The following is a 24063-nucleotide window of genomic DNA, read 5'->3' as shown; positions in this document are numbered from 1 at the left end:
AAGTGTCTCATTTCCTAATCTAATTCCCTCAGCATCACCCGACTTAATTCCATTATCCTCATTTTGCTTTTGTTGATGTTCATCTTATATCCTCCTTTAAAGACACTATCCAATCCGTCAACTGCTCTTCCAAGTCCTTTGCTGTCTCTGACAGAATTACAATGTCGTCGGCGAACCTCAAAGTTTTTATTTCTTCTCCATGGATTTTAATACCTACTCCGAATTTTTCTTTTGTTTCCTTCACTGCTTGCTCAATATACAGATTGAATGACATCGGGGAGAGACTACAACCCTGTATTTTACCCCTGCCACCTTCAGAATTTGAAAGAGAGTATTCCAGTCAACATTGTCAAAAGATTTCTCTAAGTCTACAAATGCTAGAAACGTAGGTTTGACCTTCCTTAATCTAGCTTCTAAGATAAGTCGTAGGGTCAGTATTGCCTCACGTATTCCAACATTTCTACGGAATCCAAACTGATCTTCCCCGAGGTCGGCTTCTACTAGTTTTTCCATTCGTCTGTAAAGAATTCGTGTTATTATTTTGCAGCTGTGGCTTATTAAACTGATTGTTCGGTAATTTTCACATCTGTCAACACCTGATTTCTTTGGGATTGGAATTATTATATTCTTCCTGAAGTCTGAGAGTATTTCGCCTGTTTCATACATCTTGCTCACCAGATGGTACAGTTTTGTCAGGACTGGCTCTGCCAAGGCCGTCAGTAGTTCCAATGGAATGTTGTCTACTCCGGGGGCCTTGTTTCGACTCAGGTCTTTAATTGCTCTGTCAAACTCTTCACGCAGTATCGTATCTCCCATTTCATCTTCATCTACATCCTCTTCCATTTCCATAATATTGTCCTCAAGTACATCGCCCTTGTATAGACCCTCTATATAGTCCTTCCACCTTTCTGCTTTCCCTTCTTTGCTTAGAACTGGGTTTCCATCTGAGCTCTTGATATTCAGACAAGTGGTTCTCTTTTCTCCAAAGGTCTCTTTAATTTTCCTGTAGGCAGTATTTATCTTACCGTTAGTGAGATAAGCCTCTACATCCTTACATTTGTCCTCCAGCCATCCTTGCTTAGCCATTTTTCACTTCCTGTCAATCTCATTTTTGAGACGTTTGTATTTCTTTTTGCCTGCTTCATTTACTGCATTTTTATATTTTCTCCTTTCATCAATTAAATTCAACATTTCTTCTGTTCCCCAAGGATTTCTACTAGCCCTCGTCTTTTTACCTACTTGATTCTCTGCTGCCTTCTCTACTTCATCCCTCAAAGCTACCCATTCTTCTTCTACTGTATTTCTTTCCCCCATTTCTGTCAATTGTTCCCTTATGCTCTCCCTTGCAGCAAGGTGGAGGTTCCCTAATGTTTTGGGGTGGCATTATGTGGGGCCAACGTACGCCGCTGGTGGTCATGGATCGCGCTGTAACGGCTGTATGATACGTGAATGCCATCCTCCGACCGATAGTGCAACCATATCGACAGCACATTAGCGAAGCATCTGTCTTCATGGACGACAAATCGCGCTCCCATCGTGCACATCTTGTGAATGACTTCATTCAGGGTAACGGCATCGCTCGGCTAGACTGGCCAGCATGTTCTCCAGACATGAACCCTATCGAACATTCCTGCGATAGATTGAAAAGTTCTGTTTATGGACGACGTGACCCACTAACCACTGTGAGTGACTACGTCGAATCGCCGTTGAGGAGTGGGACAATCTGGATCAACAGTGCCTTGATGAACTTGTGAACAGTAGGTCACGAGGAATACAGGCATGCATCAATGCAAGACGACGTGCTACTGGATATTAGAGGTACCAGTGTGTACCGCAATCTGGACCACAACCTCTGAAGGTCTCGCTGTATGATGGTACAACATGCAGTGTTTGGTTTACATGAGCAATAAAAAGGGCAGAAATGATGTTTGTGTTGATCTCTGTTCCAATTCTCTGTACAGGTTCCGGAACTCTGGGAACCGAGGTGACGCAAAGCTTTTTTGAAGTGTGTATGTAACAGCAGTTAAGGGCACAGCACCACTGCTCAGCCACAACAACACCCTGTAGGTCAACACATAAGTGTTGATCAAGGAAGCTGCAAGCCAAAGGCAAAGAAGAACATCAAACATCAAGGTGAAAAAACAAGTACGAAAATATGTGTTCACTATAGTACAGTCACATGGAGATGCACATGCACTCAAATTATAATAAAGAAGTAAATGAAAGCAGATACAAATGTATAAAAGTATTTTTTTCTTATCCGGTTTCTGCAGGATATAACTGATCCTCTAAATCTGGTATAAGCACAGTCCACCGCATCCCTGTGCGTTCGTCGGTCTGAAAGGATCCATGATCACACATACGCTCAAAAAGAACTTGAAATGTTGATTGATGTAGTCTGTGAGGGTACTTGTTTTGATACTGCCCTGCTGCCTCTCGACCGTTTCCATCTGTATGGCCGTACACAAGCATCATCCCTACTTCATTTTTCATTGCTTGTTCTTTTTAAAATATAATATGTGGTATCGTTTTTTGTCTATTTTTTTTTCGAATTTCAACCGAGTTCATTCGTGAGTTATAAATTAAATATTAAACTTTTTCAGATCCCTTGTACATAAGTTACAAAAGATGAAAAAACATTGCTATCATTGCAATTCATTCTAATAGTATGGTTACTTTGGAAACAGTTTCTACCTCGTTGCATTTGTCTTTCCTACGTATCCAAGAATGGGTAGGAGTAACACTCACTTTAACTTCAGTCAGAACTAACTTCCCTTCTCATCTACACACTACAAATTCCTAAAAAATTGTCTCCTTTTATCGCACTAACCTCTTCGGCCACACATCTTCCAACACGGCGTTAGTTGCACAGGCTAACACCTCACTTCGTACTATAGTCTACGCTGCTTTCTAGGCTCCACCACATTCACTGCATCACGTTCTCTGCCTGACAAAGAATCCCACAAAACATCCATCAACCCGTGACGAAAAAATAATTTACATTACACCATTAAAATGATATTCTCCCTGAACATTTGGAGATTTTTTTTCTAGACCTTATACATATCACAACGGCCTTCCCATAAAACACAGTATTAATTTACTGCTTACTCTCATGAAATTGGATCATACTCTTCCGTTACTACTTGAAAAATGCGCAGACGCACCAACACAGTGTTCCTATGAGCAAAACAGGTCACCTTAGCAAACTCTCTCCTTTCCTTTAATCTGTTAATTAGAATATATTTAATAATTCTTTATCGTGTGCATCACCATGATGTCTCCTACATATCTTTCAATGTTTTATGTTACTGAAGCATCAAAACGGAAGTTGGACAGCGTTTCCTCAGGTAAGTTTTCCACAGAATCTGTTCCGGCAGATCTGTAAGGTTTTACATCTTGTACACTAATGTAAAGATATCTGGTGTCCAAGGAACTCGAATCGAGTATACCGTGGGCAAAATAAAGGGGTGGGTTATGTAGTAACAATTTCCGAGCAGAAATGCTGTAGATTAAAATGTATGTTTACCTATATTCGTTAGTGCAAAAAATTTATGTTTCTTTCCTTAAGCACTGTTCAAATCGTGGCAATCAAGCAGATTTTTTGAAGATACTGAATCAACTCATCATCCCCAATAACTTTCATAACGAAAAGAGTTCGGTTTCGAGAGCCCTATTGAACTTTTATAATTTTGGGCGAGCCTTGGGTTTAGAATTCTGTAAATAATCACTTTTAGCCATTTTCAGGCAAATTGCAAACAATGCGGCATTTATCTTTCGGTTCATTCTTAATGGGTTGCGTGAAACACATTTACCGAGAAACTCTCGGGCAAGTCATTGACGAGAGAAAGGTTTAAGCCTTGTCTTTTCTCATATTTTTCACTGTATCCTACACATGTTTAACTGCGTAGTACTACAGCAGACATAGTCGTTAGAGATATAGTTCAAGGAGAAAACTGAACAACGAATTAGTCGAAGATTGAAGAGAATGATCACTGTTCACTTTTGTTATGCACCCAGTAAATCGGTATGCTGGCAAGGAGTTCGTACTAGCACAGGAAATGGTTAATTGCGACATCTTAATACTGTCTCGATAAATAGGTGATTGAGAAAAGAACGGGTTCTGTGTTGCTCAATAGCTTAGGTTTTCATTGTAATCTTGTAATGAAACCAGATTTTATGCCCGATTAGATCTCAGTATTCCGATAATGCAAAGATTAGTAAAGACACTGTAGTAGAGCCTGATATATGGAGAGGTACGGGAGAATGAATCGATGTTGGCCTTGGTGAATCAATATCGCAGACACTTGTGTGAAGTGGACTGACGCAATAACGGGCAGTTACATCTGTTTGCCCACCTGGGGTGCTCCTGAGTACTGCTCTAGAGTATTACCATTCTACAGCGACGCTCGATATGAGATTTGACAATGTCATCTGTAAGCTGATAGCACTTTGACCTCGCTTGTTTTTGTGACGGATCGGTAACTGGCATTGTTCTGGAGACACTCCGATGATTGATAAAGTAAGCAGGTATAAAAGCCGCTAGCTTCGGGAGGCGCACGTCGAACCAGTCACAGAGATGTCGAAGTCCGCCGTGGTCCTGCTGCTGTTGTGTGCGGTCTGCAGCGCTGCGCCGCCCGCGAGACCTCGTGGTCTCTGGACACGCCTCGGCGGCCGAATAGTGGGGGGAGAGCCGGTGGACATCTCGCAGTACCCGTGGCAGGTCTCGATCCAACTGATGGGCGGCCACTACTGCGGCGGCTCCATCATCAGCAGCACCTGGGTGCTGTCCGCAGCACACTGCTTCTACGGCAGCCGCGCATCAGAGTTCTCCGTGAGGGCAGGTACCTCTATACGCGAGAGCGGTGGCTCGGTGTACCAGACTGCTGACATCCAAATGCACGAAGATTTCAGCTATTTCACTGGAGATTACGACGTCGCCGTCGTCTCTATCTCGGGCTCATTCTCCTTTGATGGCAACGTCCAGGTACGACCTACAGTTAGTCATAGTCATAATTTACAGCGGTGTACATGTAAAACCTCTTTTACACGATCGGCATTCTTGTCTCATTGGACCACTCGTGGTAAGTGAGTGTATTTCAGCGCCCCTGGCGTTTTGTTCCTGTTCTGAGTCTCACCTGTCACGATTATACAATTTCGTTTACAAGTCGCAATTGACTGATTCATTTACACAGGGAAACAAACCGACAATGGTCTTTGCTCACTGTTGCCCGCATAGAAACTGAGTTTATTGCCGGGTTTCAGTCTCTGTAAATCTAGTAAGGCCAACTAGAAACTTTGAAGAGTAGTAGGAGGCCTTTTACTTGTTGTAACTCTTCAGGCTTTCCCAACGATCTAATGACATCTTGGGTTGTCGGTTGTTCTGCCGGATATCAGCGTCGTACTTGCACGATATTTCGGTCACGTAGCTCGTAACCTTCATCAGGTGCGACCTGAGACTCCTCCTCGATTGGACCTGGTCCAGTATTTATGCCTATGGCCTTCCCCCTCCACCAACGGCTGCAGGCCCTTCCTCTGTGGTCCGCCCATTCCCTGCGACCTGCTGGAGCGTTGCTGCTCCGTTTTCCGTCCGCTGCGGTTCTAGGTGTTCCCTCTGCGGACCGCGCCCACCAAACCCGCTCCTGGGGGTTTCATCTGGGGTACCAAGCGTTCCGCCTGCGGTCCGCGCCCGCTCGCCACGACCTGTTGGAGCGCTCTGGATGTTCCCTCTGCGGTCCGCGCCCACCAGTCCCACTTCTGGGTGTTCCATCTTCGGTCTGGTGCGCCCGGTAGTCCGATAGGGGCTCGTTTTCCATCTCCATGTCTCTGGTTCTTCTGTTTGTGTAGTGTTGCAGCTGGCCCCGTTGCTCCTTTAACAATTCCAGAGCCGGATCCCAGGCTCTGCTTAGCTGGTACCCTGTGTCACGATTCATAAGATCGCCAGCCATTTTTATTTCTATCGATTCTCTTATAACACTGTCCCAAAATCTGAGTGTTTGTGCTAGAATCTTGGTATCCTCATACTTCATGGCATGATCTAGTTCTAGACAGTCTTCAGCTATGGCTGACTTAGTCACCTGTCTTAATCTAGTGTGCCTCTGATGTTCTTTGCACCTGATCTCCACAGTTCTTGTCGTCTGGCCAATGTAGGACATGCCACATCGACAAGGTATATAGTAAAGCCCTGGTTTTCGTAACCCCATGTCGTCTTTGACACTTCCCAGCAGTCCCCCGATCTTGTTGGATGGACAGAAAACACACTTTATATTGTGTTTATGGAGGATCCTACTGATTCTGGCAGAAATAGAGCCAGCATAGGGCAGATATGCCACCTTCTTTGCTTCATCTTAGTCTTCTTCAGGAACCTGTGGTTTAGTGGCTGGTTGGAGTGCCCTTCCAATTTGTCTGTCCGTGTATCCATTCTTGGAGAAAACTGTTTTGAGACGTTCTATCTCTGTAGGTAGATTCTCTTGGTCTGACAGGGCACGTGCTCTGTGGACCAAAGTCTTCAAAACCCCATTCTTCTGTGCATGGTGGTGACAGCTGCTGGCGTGTGTGTTGGTTTTCGGTACACACTGTGACCAATTGATACATCTGCTTTCCTCTGGACTAGAACATCCAGAAATGGCAGCTGGCCATTCTTCTCCAGTTCCATGGTGAACTTGATATTAGGGTAGCATGAGTTAAGATGTTCAAGAAACTCAATGAGCCTGTCCATCCCATGTGGCCAGATCACGAAGGTGTCATCCACATACCTAAAGAAGCATGTGGGTTTAAATGTGGCTGTCTCCAATGCCCTCTTCTCAAAACTCTCCATAAACATGTTGGCAACCACAGGGGACAGTGGGCTGCCCATAGCTACACCTTCAGTTTGCTCATAATATTGGTTTCTGTACAGGAAATACGTGGATGTCAGTGTATGACTGAACAGGTCCAACAGAGCACCGTCAAATTTCTCTGCAATCAGTTATAGTGAGTCCCTCAGTGGGACCCTGGTGAACAGCGATACCACATCAAAACTAACCATGATGTCCGAATCTGTGATGTGCAGTTGCTTGAGGCGTTGCAGGAAATCTTCTGAGTTGCGGAAGTGGTGAATACATTTCCCCACATACGGAGACAGGAGACCTTTCAAGTACTTGGCTGTTGTGTACGTAAGGTTAAGAGCTACGTGGCCGAAATATCGTGCAAGTACGACGCTGATATCCGGCAGAACACCCGACAACCCAAGATGTCTTTTACTTGTTCTTTGTTAGACGCTATTTCTTCTTGAAGAATTAATGACCCGAAAATACTGTGTTTTGACCTCCAACGCCGTGGTGCGACTTCATCCTCCTCACCGCATAGCCTGTGCTATGGACTTCTTTCTCTATACCCATCGTGTGTAGGTGTTTTTTTAAAACTTCCATGGCGAGTCATCAGTTCTACCATGTGCTCAATCAACCTCTTGTTCAAATCCAGGATTACAGAAATTCTCTTGAAACATGGCTACCACCCGGCCGGTGTGGCTGAGTGGTTTTAGGCGCTTCAGTCTGGAACCGCGCTATCGCTACGGTCGCAAGTTCGAATCCTGTCTGGGGCATGGATGTGTGTCATGTCCGTAGGTTAGTTAGGTTTACGTAGTTCTAAGTTATAGGGGACTGATGACCTCACATGTTAAGTCCCATTGTGTTCAAATCCATTTGAACCATTTGAAACATAGCTACGGCATCATTAGCTTATCATGTGTCTGTTTTTGGATCTAAGTCCAGTATTCTGCGTGCTGCGTCCTAATCCATCTACGTAGTTTTGTTCATGATGCCATCGGCCTAGTGATGGATCTGACAGTTTCCGGTCAAACAAATGAAGTTGTCATTCCTGTCCTAGACAGCCTATCAGATTGTTCATTACTATTATGTGACCAGTAGATCACCCTGTTGCTTTCCCATAGCCTCACAAGGGCTTCGTGACATTCTGCAACGATCTTTGATCTCGTTTCAGGGGCTGACGGAGATTTCAGAGTTGCTTGGCTGTTTGAATTACGCGTTACCGACAACAGTTGCGAGTATACTGAGACTTATCTGTTGCGCAATTTGGTACCTGTATGGTGAAAGAAAAATAAAGGGAGAGGAATTTAAATTGCGATTTACTCCAGTAAATATTAAACCTGAAATATTAAAGTTAGAATGAGGGTTACTTGAGTGTTAAGTTAGATGTTAATGTGCTTCTCAAAGAAGTGTTTCCCCTTAACTGAGAGTGCATTGAAATGGATCTAAGCTTTCAGGGCCGAGAAGTTCTAGGCGCTCAGTCCGGAACCGCGCGACTGCTACGGTCGCAGTTTCTAATCCTGCCTCTGGCATGAATGGATGTGTGTGATGTCCTTAGGTTAGTTAGGTTTAAGTAGTTCTCAGTTCTAGGGAACTGATGACCTCGGATGTTAAGTCCCATAGTGCTCAGAGCCATTTGAACCATTTTCTAAGCTTTCAGGAGTGTCCAGCTATACCTGTGTTTAATAAGTTTACTTTTATGGTAGGAGGTTCGTACTGTCTCTGTAACGATCAAATGGTATCATTACGAAACTGTAGCTTCCGCACTGTTGATGCTGCACGTCGCTCTCCTGAAGAGATTATTTGCCACGTTGGAGATGCTTGACTACCCACACTTGTTGGATGCGAGAATGTAGCTGTCATAGTTTTGGAGGGAGAAAGTATTAGAAAATCACAGTTCCAGTCATAGATGACCTATTGCGGCGCGACCAGACAGTCTAAGGCTCGAACTAATACTTACAAACTCGTGGAGACGAACGTCTAATCTTGCGTATTTGTAAACTTGAAGCACGGATTTCCAGAGTTGTTAAAATAATGAAATTGCTCGCCTCTGAATAAATATTTATTTATACGATGATACTCTTTAGCGAAACAAAAGATGATACTCTTTAGCGAAACAACAGCTTTCGTATTTCTATTCCTAGATAAATAAACTTAATTCTCTAACGAATTTCGTAGTGATTGCCGTGCAACAGTAAAATTAGATCCACGTCTTTCTATCCACGTCTTTCTATTCCAGTGTCTCCAGCCATAGTAAAAAGTAATGCTAATCCAGTGTCAAAGATGCTGTATCAGCAAAGAGTAACATCGTCTACACAGGTGCATTTTCGCAGTTACTTTCTTTCGTTGCCGCAAATACGTTAATTCTCAAGCGCGCCCAGCGCGGAGTTTGTTGAACTACAATCTGTGCAGCACAATTCTATCAAACTGATATACACTATCCATTTCAAAATTAGCACTTTTCTATTCGTTTAAGCCGATTTGCAGAGGGACCATCCTTTTTACAAACATAAATCGAAATGTAACGTCAGACTGCAGGCACGAGGAAAAATAATAGTGTTCGTTGATCAAAGCAAAATATATGGTGGATGCTCTTAGCAAAGATCTTGTGGTACATTTTCCACCTCCTGAGTACTGAAAGAATGGGAAAAGAGTTGTCCAGACATTTCAAAACATCTATACTTATTTGCTCGAAAAATATGTCTTCAAAAACACATCAAACAATATCCAGATGACAGTAAATAGCCCTTTTTTGTTTTTTTTCTTTGTATCTTGTCTTGTTCCTAAATGACATACAACACAGAAAATTATTTGTTCCATTAAATATAATCGACCTTTTCACCGTTAAAACAATCACTGCTAAAACTTTTTTTATATTTTTACGTTCTTATTAGTGCATAGTGTAAGCTTTTTATTTTTCCAGGTATTGTGAAACGCATATACCTTATTCCTTTCAGATATTTTTTCGCTTTTGTGGAAAACGCTGTAGCAAAAATACCAATCCACGTGCAACCCATGCATTGTGCCAAGAAAACAAAGCAAACAATAAAATGCAGATTAAGAAGACACAAAAGCACAGAATCCATTACTACAATAGAAGTGAGCTCAACGTGGATAGGTGAACTTCCCACTATGTTTACTACTTGGCACTCACAAAACTGCTCATCATAAACCGATTTCACAATACCTTTTTCTGGTTGATCATGTAAACACTCCAAAATCTATTCTGGAAATCCGTCCCTATCTGCAGGTTTTTGACTTTCACAATCGATTTTCGCTACCATGTAAACGCACAAACATTTTTGAAACATGCTCGGATTATCAGGTTACGCCTTCTTTTCAGAATATTCGACTAATATGGACAGGGTGACTTACTGTGGAATAAAGGAGAAGCAAAATTATTAGACTGAGCATGAAACTGTCTACCTTTAATATTCAAGTGAAGAGAAATAGCCATTGTGCTTACTAAACCAGAAATGGGAACAGCTCTTTTCCAGATGCCATATTTAACTGAACCAGCAAATCCGCTTCAGCCCTTAACTAGTAAACACAACAGCGAAATTCGTTTTTCGTCTTTCGGAAGATGTGTCCCGTGTAAACGTAGTGAACTGTCGACGCCCCAGTCTCTTCTTTCTGCACCTGCAGTCTCGAGCACACTCATGATTTTAGTACTTCACACTCGGCAGTCAGTTGTCACTGACCCACTCGTGATGCGGTTGCCGGCTGATTTAGGACGCAAGCAAGAGACACGCACACACAACGAGCAGTCGATTTTGACTAGAAAGGTCACTTTATCAGGCTGTGGAAGGTGATTGGCGTGCGCTGCTGTGCATGATGGGGCAATGTATGAATGAACGTAACACATGACGGTCCAGCCGGCAGCGTAATTTCGCCACTTCTGACTATAGCGTGTGCTTCATTGTACGCGTGCAACATTTTGCATTGATTTTCTTCTTAGTTTAAATTACCGTGAAGATACTTCTCCACTGTACAGGTTATTATGGCTGGCATAATGAAAACACGCCAAGTATTAATATAAAAAGAAACAGGGAAAGTTTTCCGAATATACGAGGTCGTAATAATTAAGGATACGCAACTATGTAAGAATAGCGTTCAGACTGTGCGCTCCAGGATTTATCTTGTTAGTGCTGTTAATGTCGTGACTTCCAATAGGCGTTGGTACTGGAACGGCACGTAGGGTTGAAAAACAAGCATAACATGCATTACAGTTGCAGACGATCAACATGGGTCTGGAGAAGCTGAGCAGGGCTGTACTCGTTGTTTTATCAAAACAACAGCAATAGCGCTGGTGCTATTCGCGAGTGTAAAAGAATAAAAAGGTCCTCTTCCAGCGCCATGGTTGAAGTCCAAATAAAGTGCTCATTTGAGAGTTGCTGTGATGGAGAGGCTGATGGCCAACTGCGCCACAAATTGCTGAAGAAGTTACTGCTTCCGTAGCTGAGAATGCAGAACCCAATGTGAGATCTTCAAGCTCTGCATGAGCTGTGTCACGGCAACTGTACGTTCCACTGCCCAACATCCCACCTGAGATGTCTCAGGCAGTAGTATAAAGCAATCTGTGGTGCTGTTCCTGGCTATTGTGGGTGCAGATAGTAGTCACACTGAACAACGTTTGTAAGGTGGAACGCAAACGTGGTACACAATTAACAAATGTTACCCTCTCATGTTTAAATTAAAACGTGTTTATTTCGATGGTTTATTTGTTATTTCTCTTCCGCATACCTTACAAATGTTTCCACAAGTTTCATTGTTTTTCATGGAGGCCCTCTCAAGTAGCGAAAGTTTAATTATAAATTTTTGGAATTAGAGTTTGTGGCGCAATATGTCCTACAAGCCTGTGCTGCCAGTTACTGGGATACTCAATAAATGTAGTGTGTAGTGTGAGGCAGAGAGCACACAGGCAACACTGCAAAGTGCTCTCCGGCTGATTGCGCGTTCTTGTTTACACACCTTTCAAGCCGCCGATATACAGTAACTCCCTTAGGCTGACTTTCAATTCTTTTTTCTACATGGAACAGTAAATCTATTACTTCTGTATACTTCACTGATTTCCTTCATGAGCTTACTATTTGCAATACGTATTACGAGACTGCAACATTTCTTGCCTTGCAGCTTCAACCAAGACTTATTTGGAAAGGGTATTTACTCTTTTTTTTTAAAAAAAAGTCCTTTCCTGACTCTTAACTGTGCTTATTTCCGAAAAAAATACTTGGAAATACACCCCTGCAAAAATGTTTTGCGCTCTAAAAGAATCATTTGTCCCACATGAGAGTAATAATATTGCGCATAGTGTAGAGTAATTTAGCTCTGGAATTACATAGCCATTAGGTCACAGGAGAAGGAACATTTTGTTATACTAAACAAAACAATCCAATAACAAAAAGAAGGCTGATGTTTTGGGACATTTATACAGAGTGAATAACAACAGGCTGAAAAAAAGATCTCTGAGTATCTTGTGAAAAGAAATTAATCGAAGTTGGATCCGAGAAGTTAAAAAAGATTTAGAAATCCACAACATACAAGCTGAAGAAACAGCAGAAAGTGTGAGAGAAAGAGTGTGAAGTGGCCAGAAGAAAGAAGAAAAGAGAAGTAATGTAAAGATGAGACAATATTGAAGAAAAAGAAAAGTGCGTATGAGGAGAAACTGAAATTATCTGAAATCATTACGTGGTCAATAGTTGGCCAAAACAGAATGGAAAGGAACCAGGAATGGAACCCTTCTGGAAAGTCTTTTAAGAAGAAGTTATCCCTCTACTGCCCACCGTGACTCTGAAGTCACGTCAAATTTTATCGTTATATTTCGCATTAGGATCGTTATTTCTTTCTTGACCAGTGTGACTTGAGTGTTACAATATGACTGGTTTATATTTAGGTTGTTTGCACTGGCACCAGAATAATATTATCTTTGGTTGATAGCATTGAAAGTCATTTGTCATCTTCCTGTGCTGGTGCAAGTTTAGCTATTATTTACAGCGATGCTATTGTCATTTTTCAAGAAACAAAAATACTTAGTTAGAAATGTAAGTATCATTCTTCATTATAAACGCTGCATTTCATGTAACTATAAATATCGCATGTGCTATGAGCGAATTTGGGTCCGTTTCTCTGAAGTCACGTTGGGCAATTATGGAATCACAACCTCACTTTGTTACAGAGTCATGGAGCCCAATAAGTTTTACGGAAAACGTAAGAAAGGTGAAGAATATGAAGTTAGAACTATTCCTGGGTATGAATCAGAAGATTCTGTCTTAGATTCAGATAGTGACGATGATATTGAGATAGTAGAAAAGCCTCAAGGTGACATAATTATAGGCGAGAGTGATAATGCTGTACTTGTGAATAACGAAAGTGATAACGAGAATGTTAGTGATGAATTTCAAGTCAATTACGATTGGAGACGTTCTAGCAATCGTATTATTCGTCCTGTTCAACCATGGAGGTGTTGTCTCCCTTGTGCACCGGAAGAACCTTATCTACCTATGACCTATTTTAGCAGTTGTTAGACGATAACATTGTGGAAAATGCTGTAGATCAAACCAACTTATGTCCAATACAGAAAGACATTTATAAACAAATAAACACTGATAAAAATGAGATTGAAAAATTTTTTGGTTGTTCTATGTACATGTCCATTTATGGACTTCCATCGTCTCGTATGTATTGAAAAACTAATACTCGGATTCCAGCTGTTGCTGATGTAATGAGCCCCAATAGGTGGGAGCAGCTAAAATTAGGACTCCATTGCAATGATAACGTAACTATAGATCAAGCTGACACATTGTACAAGATCAGACCCTTTCTAGAGTCATTGGTTGAAAATTTTCGAAGAATTCCCATGAGTGAAAAATTGTCAGTGGATGAACAAATGATTCCTTTCAAGGGAAGACACACCTTGAAGAATTATGTCAAAACTAAACCTAAAAAATGGGGTTACAAAGCATTTGTCTTGTGTGATTCACATGGAATTGCACATAATTTAGAGATATATTCAGGGAACGTGAAACATGACCCAACCTTACCTGATGTAGATGTGAGTGGAAATTTTGTTCTCAGATTGGCTTCTGTAATACCTAGGCACATGTTTCACATACTGTATTTTGATAATTGGTTCACAGGAGTTCGGTTAGAAGTTGAACTAGAAAAGATGGATATTCTGTCTTTAGGAACTGTGAGACCTAATCGGCTCAAAGGCTGTATGTTCACTTCTGACAAAGTCATGAAAAAGAAGGGTCGAGGGAGTTATGAGGAACATTTATCTAAAATTGATGGCATTACTTTGAGTGCAGTAAAATGGTATGATAACAAGCCTGTTCATTTGCTCAGTACTTTTGCTGGTGCTCATCCAACATCAATAGTGGAGAGATGGGACCATACAAAGAAAGAAAAAATAAATGTTGAACGCCCCAGTGTTGTTCACTATTACAATCAGTGCATGGGTGGTGTTGATCTGTGGGACTCACTGATAGCATTGTGTCGCATCAAGATCCGGTCGAAGAAATGGTATTTGAGAATTGTATTTCACTTGCTTGATCTGACTGTAGTCAATGCTTGGCTACTATACAGAAGAGATTGTACAGAGTGTAACGTGAAAAAACTAGATCAGCTCAGCCTATTGGACTTCAAAGCTACTGTTGCTGCTTGTCTTTGCAAACAGAAAAAGGATGGACAGTAAAAAAGGGGAAGACCTAGTAGTTCGTCAATGGAAACTGTAATTCAGTTGAAGAAGAAGACTGGGTCAGCAGCACCACTGCCTGAAAACGAAGTGAGGAAGGATGGAATTGGCCACTGGCCTCAATTTTCAGAAGAAAGAGGTCGTTGCAAAAAACCTGGATGTAATGGTGCACCAAAAGTGTTTTGCACAAAAAGTAAAGTGCATCTTTGCTTCACACCAAATTCTAACTGTTTATTTGATTTTCATACTCAGTAGTTCATGTCAGAAACTAAAAATAAGCAGAAAATTGTCGACATTAAAATCAATTTTTACGTTTTTATTTTTTTAATTATTGTATTGCATATGTTTTTATCTGTAATTAATTGTTATCTCATTATTCTTTACTTACTTCCAATTTTACCATAACATGCACCTCCATTCTTGTCTCGAATTAAAAATACTAAATTATTTGTACAAGACTGAAGAAAAAATGTAACTGCCCACTGTGACCTCAGAGTCACAGAACTATTTTTAAAAAATAAATTATTTCAAAAACAAAAATTCACCTTATATGTCTTAAATACATTATTCTCTAACATTCTGGGCATATAAATATTTTTTGGTTACACAAATTATTATTATTTGAAAATTATTTGATGTAAATACCACCCTCTTATGAGTTTTTCCCAGTGTTGAACTTCCCCATTTATCTTTCAGACATACTACAATGACAGAAAAAAATCGCTACACCAAGAATGAGTTGTGCGAAATCATCGAAAGTTAGTAACCGTGTTTCTGCATCTGAAGGATGCCGTTATGGAGATGAAAATCGGGTTTGCTTCAAATACATGCTTTAACAGGGGTGAGCATTACTTACCCTTGAGACTGGACGTGCTGAGATGGCGCGGTGTAGCTGCCCGGTCAGAGGCCCCTCGTCACGGTTCAGTTCCGCCCCCCACCACGGAGGTTCGAGTCCTCCCTCGGGTGTGTGTGTGTGTGTTGCCTTTAGTGTAAGTTAGTTCAAGTTAGATTAAGTAGTGTGTAAGCCTAGCGACCGATGACCTCAGCAGTTTGGCTCCATAGGAACTTAGCCCAGATTTCCAAATTTCCCGTGCTGAGTTGATGTTAATCAGCAATGCTTTTAAGGTGACAAAGACGCCTTTATCAACACCTCACTGAGTTTGAACACTGTCTTGTAATTGGGCTTCGAGAAGCTGGATGTTCCTTCTGCGATGTTGCAGAAAGACTTGACAGGCATGTAGACACTGTAGTTCACGGGAAGGTACGGTCGCAAGAAGACCGGGCTCCGGACGGCCACGTGCCACTACTGGGTGGGAAGACCACCGCGTTCGGGGTTGTGGCTCTGGTCAATCATACTGCATTTGCAGCAGCAATTTGAGCAGCTCTTGACACCACCGTAGCGTAAGAAAACTGTTACAAATTGTTTACTTCAATGACACCTCCGGGCCAGATGCCCTGCGTCGTGCATTCCGCCTACTCCAAACTGCCGCCATTTGCGACTTCATTGGTGTCAAACGAGGTCTCCTGTGTTTCCCGATGAAAGCTGCTTCTGCCTCGGTGCCAGTTATGGCCGTGTGTTGATTAGAAGGAGGCTAGTTAAGTGTCTGCACTCAACCTATTTGCATGCCAGACTCACTGAATCTACAACTGAAGTTACGGTCTGTGGCGCGATTTCGTACGACAGCACGAGTGTTCTCGTGGTTAGCCCAAACACCATGTTTGTACCGCAGTTTGGTGACTCGACCTGTTCTTTTGTTATTCACGAACAGCTTTCCAGGGGGTGTTTTCCAACACGATAGCTCTCGCCCACATACCGTTGCTGTAACCCAACATGCTCTACAGAGTGTCGGCATATTTCCTTGGCCTTCTTGATCATCAGATCTGTCTCCAATCGAGCACGTACGAGTATGGTACATCATCGAACCTCAACTCCAGCGTCATCCATAAGCGGCATCAACTGTACCTATACCGACCAACCCAGTGCAACAGTCATGGAACTCTATCATATAAAGTGACGTCTAGCAACTGTATAACGCAATGCACGCACGTCTGTACGCTTACATTCAAGATTCTGGCAGTTACACCGATCGTTGATACACCAGAATTTGACATTTACGAGGGCTTATCTCGCGCTTACACTAACCCGTGAATTTTCGATGTTAATCACTTAAATATGTCATCTAGAAAAATGTATTCTCGAAATTTCATTGCTCGGGCATTAATTATTTTTGATGTTGCGATATTTTCTGTTATTGTAGCTTACAAACAACGATTTTAATTCTAACTCCATTACCACAATTCACTTTGTGTACTGAGCCGCGTCATGTGGAATCAAATTATAAGGTAGTCCCAGATGCAGATAGAAATGGTAATCTTGAAGGCCAGATAATGGCATCAAATATCGATATGGCACGGTTACTCAGCAACTGATGTACACCTGGCATTAACTTCCTTGCGGTGTGTATTGTCACACCATTCAGCTGTATCTAAACATCGTAAAGTTTCGTAATTTTTTTTATGCAAGTGAAACGAAAGCTTCCTTATTAGCAGCGGGTCCATGTTTTCGGTACAGCTTCATATTCTCCTGTGCCCAGTTGCAATACTGTAAGCTGGAAGAAATATAAACGCTGTCTCTGAACTTGGGGCTGCTGTCTGTTCATTACCAGTTCTATTATTCAGGTAATATATGAAAGGAAAACATGCCACATTTGACGCTCTCATCTTGCCCTGAAATCTATGATCCTCTTTTATAGAATTTTTGTTCTTTATTAGTTGGGAGAAGGGTGGCACTGACGAGTCGTATACATTTCGTATTCGAACTCCAGCGTCTAGGAGTGAAAATTTAAATCGGAGAATTCGGCATGACAAGCCGTCGGCTCCATAAAACTAAAAGCCTCGTAATTTTATGTAGTACGTGGACGGACCTCTCAGTCGTTCAGTTACGTTTCCAGTCTTCTAGGAATTTTCACAAACCCTTATATTCCATCTTCTGAGCGCATATGGGCGTGATACAATAACTGGAAAAGGAAGTCCGAAGTTTTTCAGCGCAGCTTTCGAATTGTCATTGATTTAGATATTTTACGTGTCGGAACCTTATTATTTGGCGTTCCTCTGCTCCAAATAAAATAAAATTCTAATTTCTTTGACCCGTCTACAAAAATAGTTACTTTATGATACAATGAAGGCTGTAATAACATCTTGTTTATGTCACAGCATTAAATTAGAGTGTCATTCACTGTGTTTCATATGTGCTGCTATCAGGCTGACTGGATTATTTGTCCTGGTCTCTTGGGAACACTGGTGGTCCTTCTGCCAAATTATATTGTTCCTTACGTTCGTCATCGGCGAAGTACTACAACAGTTGGGCGTCAGGAGAAAGTGTACAGTAACTTGCGCCAGCGAGGATTAGACATTTGACTCAGCAAGGGAGGGTCGTTGTGTTGTTCTAGCTCTACTACAAGCCTAGGAGTGTTTGCTGTAATAGAAGAACAAATGTGATTTTGTTATCAATAACACCCTGGACTTATCAAATGTCGTTCATGACTTCTACTGTTATATAGTAACCCATATCGAAAGTGATTCCAGAGAAGTATGTAGACATTCCGCTTGTCGCTTCTAAAAGCGCGCCAAAATATGAGAGTTATGAGCTTAGTTTATAACCAACAGCTGTGGGCTTGGATCGAACAATGGGCTAAAAATCAAAAATTTCGTCTTTGAATCGATATCCTACATTACTAAGTCTGTTATTACAGCTTCACTAGATGCCGATGTTGCACTCTTATTGGAGGGTTACTCTAATCTTTACCGCTAAACCACCAGTTTTCCTCTATCAAACTTCAGTGATTGTACTTGCGCAATTTTATATTCAGCATTACATGGCTCTTCAAAGTAACAAGGGTCTGAATGTCATTTCCTCATCCTACAAAAGTCGAACATACATATGACTAAATGTGTTGCTTCAGTCACAATACTAGTTTCTTGATAGCACTTGCTTCCAATCGAAAAACTCCTCTGAAATTGAATAAAAATATTTCGTGTTAGTGCTTTCATGTTCGTAACGATTCCTGGTTCTCTTGGATTCCCACTGGTGCACGATGCTTAGGTACCAGTACCATCAATAAATGTACTGAGTTGACCAAGCCCATACAAGTTTCGAATCCCTTAGATTCCACTTCCCTTCGATTCTTATAACTGGTGGTTGGGAAGGGAGTGAGACAGAGTTGTAGCCTCTCCCCGATGTTATTTAATCTGTATATTGAGCAAGAAGTAAAAGAAACAAAAGAAAATTTGGAATAGGTATTAAAATCCAGGGAGAAGAAATAAAAACTTTTAGGTTCGCCGATGACATTGTAATTCTGTCAGCGACAGCAAAGGACTTGGAAGAGCAGTTGAACGGAATGGACAGAGTCTTGAAGGGAGGATATAGGATGAACATCAACAAAAGCAAAACGAGGATAATGGAATGTAGTCGAATTAAGTCGGATGATGCTGAGGGAATTAGATTAGGAAATGAGTCACTTAAAGTAGTAAAGGAGTTTTGCTATTTGCGGAGCAAAATAACTGATGATAGTCGAAGTGGAGAGGATATAAAATGTAGACTGGCAATGGCAAGGAAAGCGTTTCTGAGGAAGGGAAATATGTTAACATCGAGTATAGATTTAAGTGTCAGGAAGTTTTTTCTGAAAGTATTTGTTTGGAGTGTAGCCATGTATGGAAGTGAAACATGGACAATAAATAGTTTGGACAAGAAGAGAATAGAAGCTTTCGAAATATGGTGATACAGAAGAATGTTGAAGATTAGGTGGGTAGATCACATAACTAATGAGGAGGTATTGAATAGGATTGGGAGAAGAGAAGTTTGTGGCACAACTTGACTAGAAGAAGGGATCGGCTGGTAGGACATGTTCTGGGACATCAAGGGATCACAAATTTAGCATTGGAGGGCAGCGTGGAGGGTAAAAATCGTAGAGGGAGACCAAGAGATGAATACACTAAGCAGATTCAGAAGGATGTAGGTTGCAATAGGTACTGGGAGATGAAGGGGCTTGCACAGGATAGATTAGAATGGAGAGCTGCATCAAATCAGTCTCAGGACTGAAGACCACAACAACAACAACAGTTTCCACTTCCATGTTTCCCTCTTCTTGTTATCAGGCAACGGTCAGTTCTGGTTCTTAAGTTCTGAATTTTTTTATCACGCCTGTCCTATTTCAGCAGCGCCCCTTCTTGTTTGGTTTACGACTGCTACGTGTTTTGAAAGTTAATTCGTCGCGTGTTGAGACTCTGCAGTATAAGTGGACGGCTTCATTTGAGGGGAAAAAAAGTATTACAGTTTTCAGAAGCAGCTTAATGAGAATGCAAGGGATAACTTCGTTTTTATACAGAAATACTGAACATCTGCATTTCATTAAATTCATTTATAGGTCTTTAAGCAAATTAGTACACGTTTCTTAAAAAGTGGTACATAGTTGCCCGCGGTCGTGCGGTAGCTTTCTCGCTCCACGCGCTCGGGTTCGCGGGTTCGATTCTCGGCGTGGTTAGGGATTTTCTCTGCTTAGTGATGGCTGGGTGTTGTGTGCTGTCCTTAGATTAGTTAGGTTTCAGTAATTCTAAGTTCTAGGGGACTGATGACCATAGATGTTAAGTCCCATAGTGCTCAGAGCCATTTGAACCATTTGGTACGTAATTCATTTATTTAAGTTTTAATCGTGTTACTAGAAAGTGAGCGTCATTTTCAGCTTTCATTTCCTTAGAGAAGAATTTTTTTATGTCGGAGTGTGTGGTCTAGGGGTAGTATGTAAGGGGATAACGTACAAGACATTTGAATAAACAAGCTGTGACCTTATCCTACAGAGGAAAAGTGTTAACAATGTAAGTGACTTATCGTGTTCCATGTAGCCTACATTAACCAGTGCAGAGCAGTCTGAAATCAAAACTTCGAAAGCAGTTATTATTTTACGGCGAGTTAACAATAAACCACATGGAGCAGATAGAACTGTCTGGCCAGTCAGTCCTTATACATGAAGACTCTCGGTGCTGTCCACCATCCAGTAATTATGCTGGTTGCCGAATATTTTGTACCAATCGTATCCCTAGCCTCGTTGCTGAGGCTGAGAAGACGCACTCTACCACATTTTCATGGTACTACAAGGCTAGAATATTTGCTGTAAGTATTTGCATACAATTCTGTTGTTCGTTCGCTGTGCAGCACCATTTAAAGAAGCATTTTTGCGCATTGAAGGTCTTTGATAGAGATACGAATAAAGAATTATGATTTATAAATCAGTATGGCATATATCAGTATTTTAAGACGACGTTAGAGTAGATCACCTAACATGTTTGACGACTTTTAGGAGAAAAAGCACTCTAGATGTCATTGTTAGGTACTTTGCTTGATAACGACTGTTTCACTATTATGAACAAAAATGGTTCAAATGGCTCTGAGCACTATGGGACTTAACATCTGAGGTCATCAGTCCCCTAGACTTAGAACTACTTAAACCTAACTAACCTAAGGACAACACACACATCCAAGCCCGAGGCAGGATTCGAACCTGCGACCGTAGCAGCAGTGCGGTTCCGGACTGAAGCGCCTAGAACTGCTCAGCCACAATGGCCGGCTACTATGTACAGTAGTGGTTCGAAATGGCGAGAGGTTAGTGGCTATTTGGCATGCACTGAAGACAAATTAGTGTCGTTGTTACATCGAAAATTAACAGTACAACGAAACAACGTCGTGTAATTTTCCAACAGACTTACTCCATAAAGAAAAAATATTCCTTAATTGAAATAAATATAATTGCCATGTTGTCGTAACTTCCTATGACTCGTTTATTTTCCTTGTCTGTATTTAGATTTGAATTAAGGTTATTTTAAAGCTAAACCAGTTTTCCGCCATAAGCCGTTAATAATAAGTGTGGCATGGGGCACACTATCAAATGAATTCTATATACTAATAATAAGTGCGGTGAATCATTAACTCCCAAACACTGCGAGATATCACAATCATTTTAAACACACACACACACACACACACACACACACACACACACACATACAGGGTGGTCCATTGATATAGTGACCGGGCCAAATATCTCACGAAATAAGCTTCAAACGAAAAAACTACAAAGAACGAAACTCGTCTAGCTTGAAGGGGGAAACCAGATGGCGCTATGGTTGGCCCGCTAGATGGCGCTCCCATAGGTCAAACGGATATCAACTGCGTTTTTTTAAATATGAACCCCCATTTTGGCGCTAAGGTTGGCCCGCTAGTGGCGCTCCCATAGGTCAAACGGATATCAACTGCGTTTTTTTTAAATAGGAACCCCCATTTTTATTACACATTCGTGTAGTACGTAAAGAAATATGAATGTTTTAGTTGGACCACGTTTTTCGCTTTGTGACAGATGGCGCTGTAATAGTCACAAACGTGTAAGTACGTGGTATCACGTAATATTCCGCCAGTGTGGACGGTATTTGCTTCGTGATACATTACCCGTGTGAAAATGGACCGTTTACCAGTTGCAAAAAAGGTCGATATCGTGTTGATGTATAGCTATTGTGATCAAAATGCCCAACGAGCGTGTGCTATGTATGCTGTTCGGTATTATGGACGAACTCATCCAAGTGTCCGAGCCGTTCGCCGAATAGTTACGTTATTTACGGAAACAGGAAGTGTTCAGCCACATGTGAAACGTCAACCACGATCTGCAACAAATGATGATGCCCAAGTAGATGTTTTAGCTGCTGTCGCGGCTAATCCGCACATCAGTAGCAGACAAATAGCGCGAGAATCGGGAATCTCAAAAATGTCGCTGTTGAGAATGCTACATCAACATCGATTACACCCGTACCGTATTTCTATGCACCAGGAATTGCAAGGCAATGACTTTCAACGTCGTACACAGTTCTGCCACTGGGCACAAGACAAATTACAGGACGATAACAAATTTTTGGCACTCGTTCTATTTAACGACGAAGCGTCATTCGCCAACAGCGATAACGTAAACCGTCATAGTGGCAACGGAAAATCCACGATGGTTGCGACAAGTGGAACATCAGCGACCCTGGCGGGTTAACGTATGGTGCGGCATTATGGGAGGAAGGATAATTGGCCCCATTTTGTCGATGGCAATCTAAATGGTGCAATGTATGCTGATTTCGTACGTAATGTTCTACCGATGTTACTGCAAGATGTTTCACTGCATGACAGAATGGCGATGTACTTCCAGCATGATGGATGTCCGGCACATAGCTCGCGTGTAGTTGAAGCGGTATTGAATAGCATATTTCATGACAGGTGAATTGGTCGTCGAAGCACCATACCATGGCCCGCACATTCACCGGATCTGACGTCCCCAGATTCTTTCTGTGGGGAAAGTTGAAGGATATTTGCTATCGTGATTCCCCGACAACGCCTGACAACATGCTTCAGCGCACTGTCAATGCATGTGCGAACATTATGGAAGGTGAACTAATCGCTGTTGAGAGGAATGTCGTTACACATATTGCCAAATGCATTGAGGCTGACAGATATCATTTCGAGCATTTATTGCATTAATGTGGTATTTATCGGTAATCACGCTGTAACAGCGGGCGTTCTCAGAAATGGTAAGTTCACAAAGGTACATGTATCACATTGGAACAACCGAAATAAAACACACATCTTGAGGTGCCACAGAAGTGGTATAAAATTGTGTTTTGTCTTTATTTTACGTTTAATCGATTAACAATGATTCCTTCTGTTTCATCATTTACTGCATCGTGTTATTCGCTCTCTTTGTCACTGCCTTCACTTAAATGATTCTACTAACATTCATATTCCTTACAGACAGTCAGTCTTGGAACTGCAGACATCGACGCTGGCACATCAGTGACCATCACAGGGTGGGGCGCATTGGATTATACGCAGGTCTTACCTGAGCAGCTTCAAGCTGTCACCACCGTCATCGTCGCACGTCGTGACTGCAATATCTACTACTTGGGCGGCATCACGGAGAACATGATCTGCGCCGGTGAATATGGCAGAGGTGCGTGCAATGGGGACAGCGGCGGACCGCTGGTTGTCGGGTCCACACAGTACGGCATCGTCTCCATGGGCTACTGTGCCCAGGGAATCCCCGAGGTCTACGCCAGTGTCGTTGCGCTCCGATCATGGATTAGCACAGCGACTGGTGTCTAGCAAATTGCCAAAATTGTCTGTCTGGCAAATTGTACTGCTTATTTCATGGTCACCTGGCTTTCAAATTACTGTCAAAGAAAGTACTTTATGGTGTAAAGAGCGACTGTAGTATGTTGTTAAAGCTTCATCAAATAATAAAAGGAAACGACAACAGTTATCTAAATAATTACATCCCCATGACCAACTCCTCCTTCCTGGTGCTCTCTATTCACACACACAAAATATATGTATATATATATATATATATATATATATATATATATATATATATATATATATATATATATATAGAGTGTGTGCCATTTTAATTGTTGATATCATTATATTAGCTGTTAGAATATACTGGGTGAACATTAATAAAACTGAGAAACTGCAGGGACAGA

The 24063-nt window shown here is 41.7% G+C and overlaps 1 protein-coding gene across 1 annotated transcript; it reads left to right on the top strand.

The window, feature by feature from the left end:
* The first annotated feature begins 4567 nt into the window (after positions 1-4567).
* On the top strand, positions 4568-23833 carry LOC126354541 (trypsin delta-like). Its single transcript, XM_050004272.1, has 2 exons — positions 4568-4987; positions 23330-23833. The coding sequence occupies exons 1-2, from the start codon at positions 4580-4582 to the stop codon at positions 23678-23680; spliced, it is 759 nt and encodes a 252-aa protein (XP_049860229.1). The 5' UTR covers positions 4568-4579; the 3' UTR covers positions 23681-23833.
* The last annotated feature ends 230 nt before the right edge of the window (positions 23834-24063 follow it).

Source organism: Schistocerca gregaria, chromosome 3 (assembly GCF_023897955.1).
Source record: "Schistocerca gregaria isolate iqSchGreg1 chromosome 3, iqSchGreg1.2, whole genome shotgun sequence".
Classification (NCBI taxonomy): Eukaryota; Metazoa; Arthropoda; class Insecta; order Orthoptera; family Acrididae; genus Schistocerca; species Schistocerca gregaria.
Note: the sequence above shows the minus strand (reverse complement) of the source record. Positions and strands in the feature narration are given on the sequence as shown.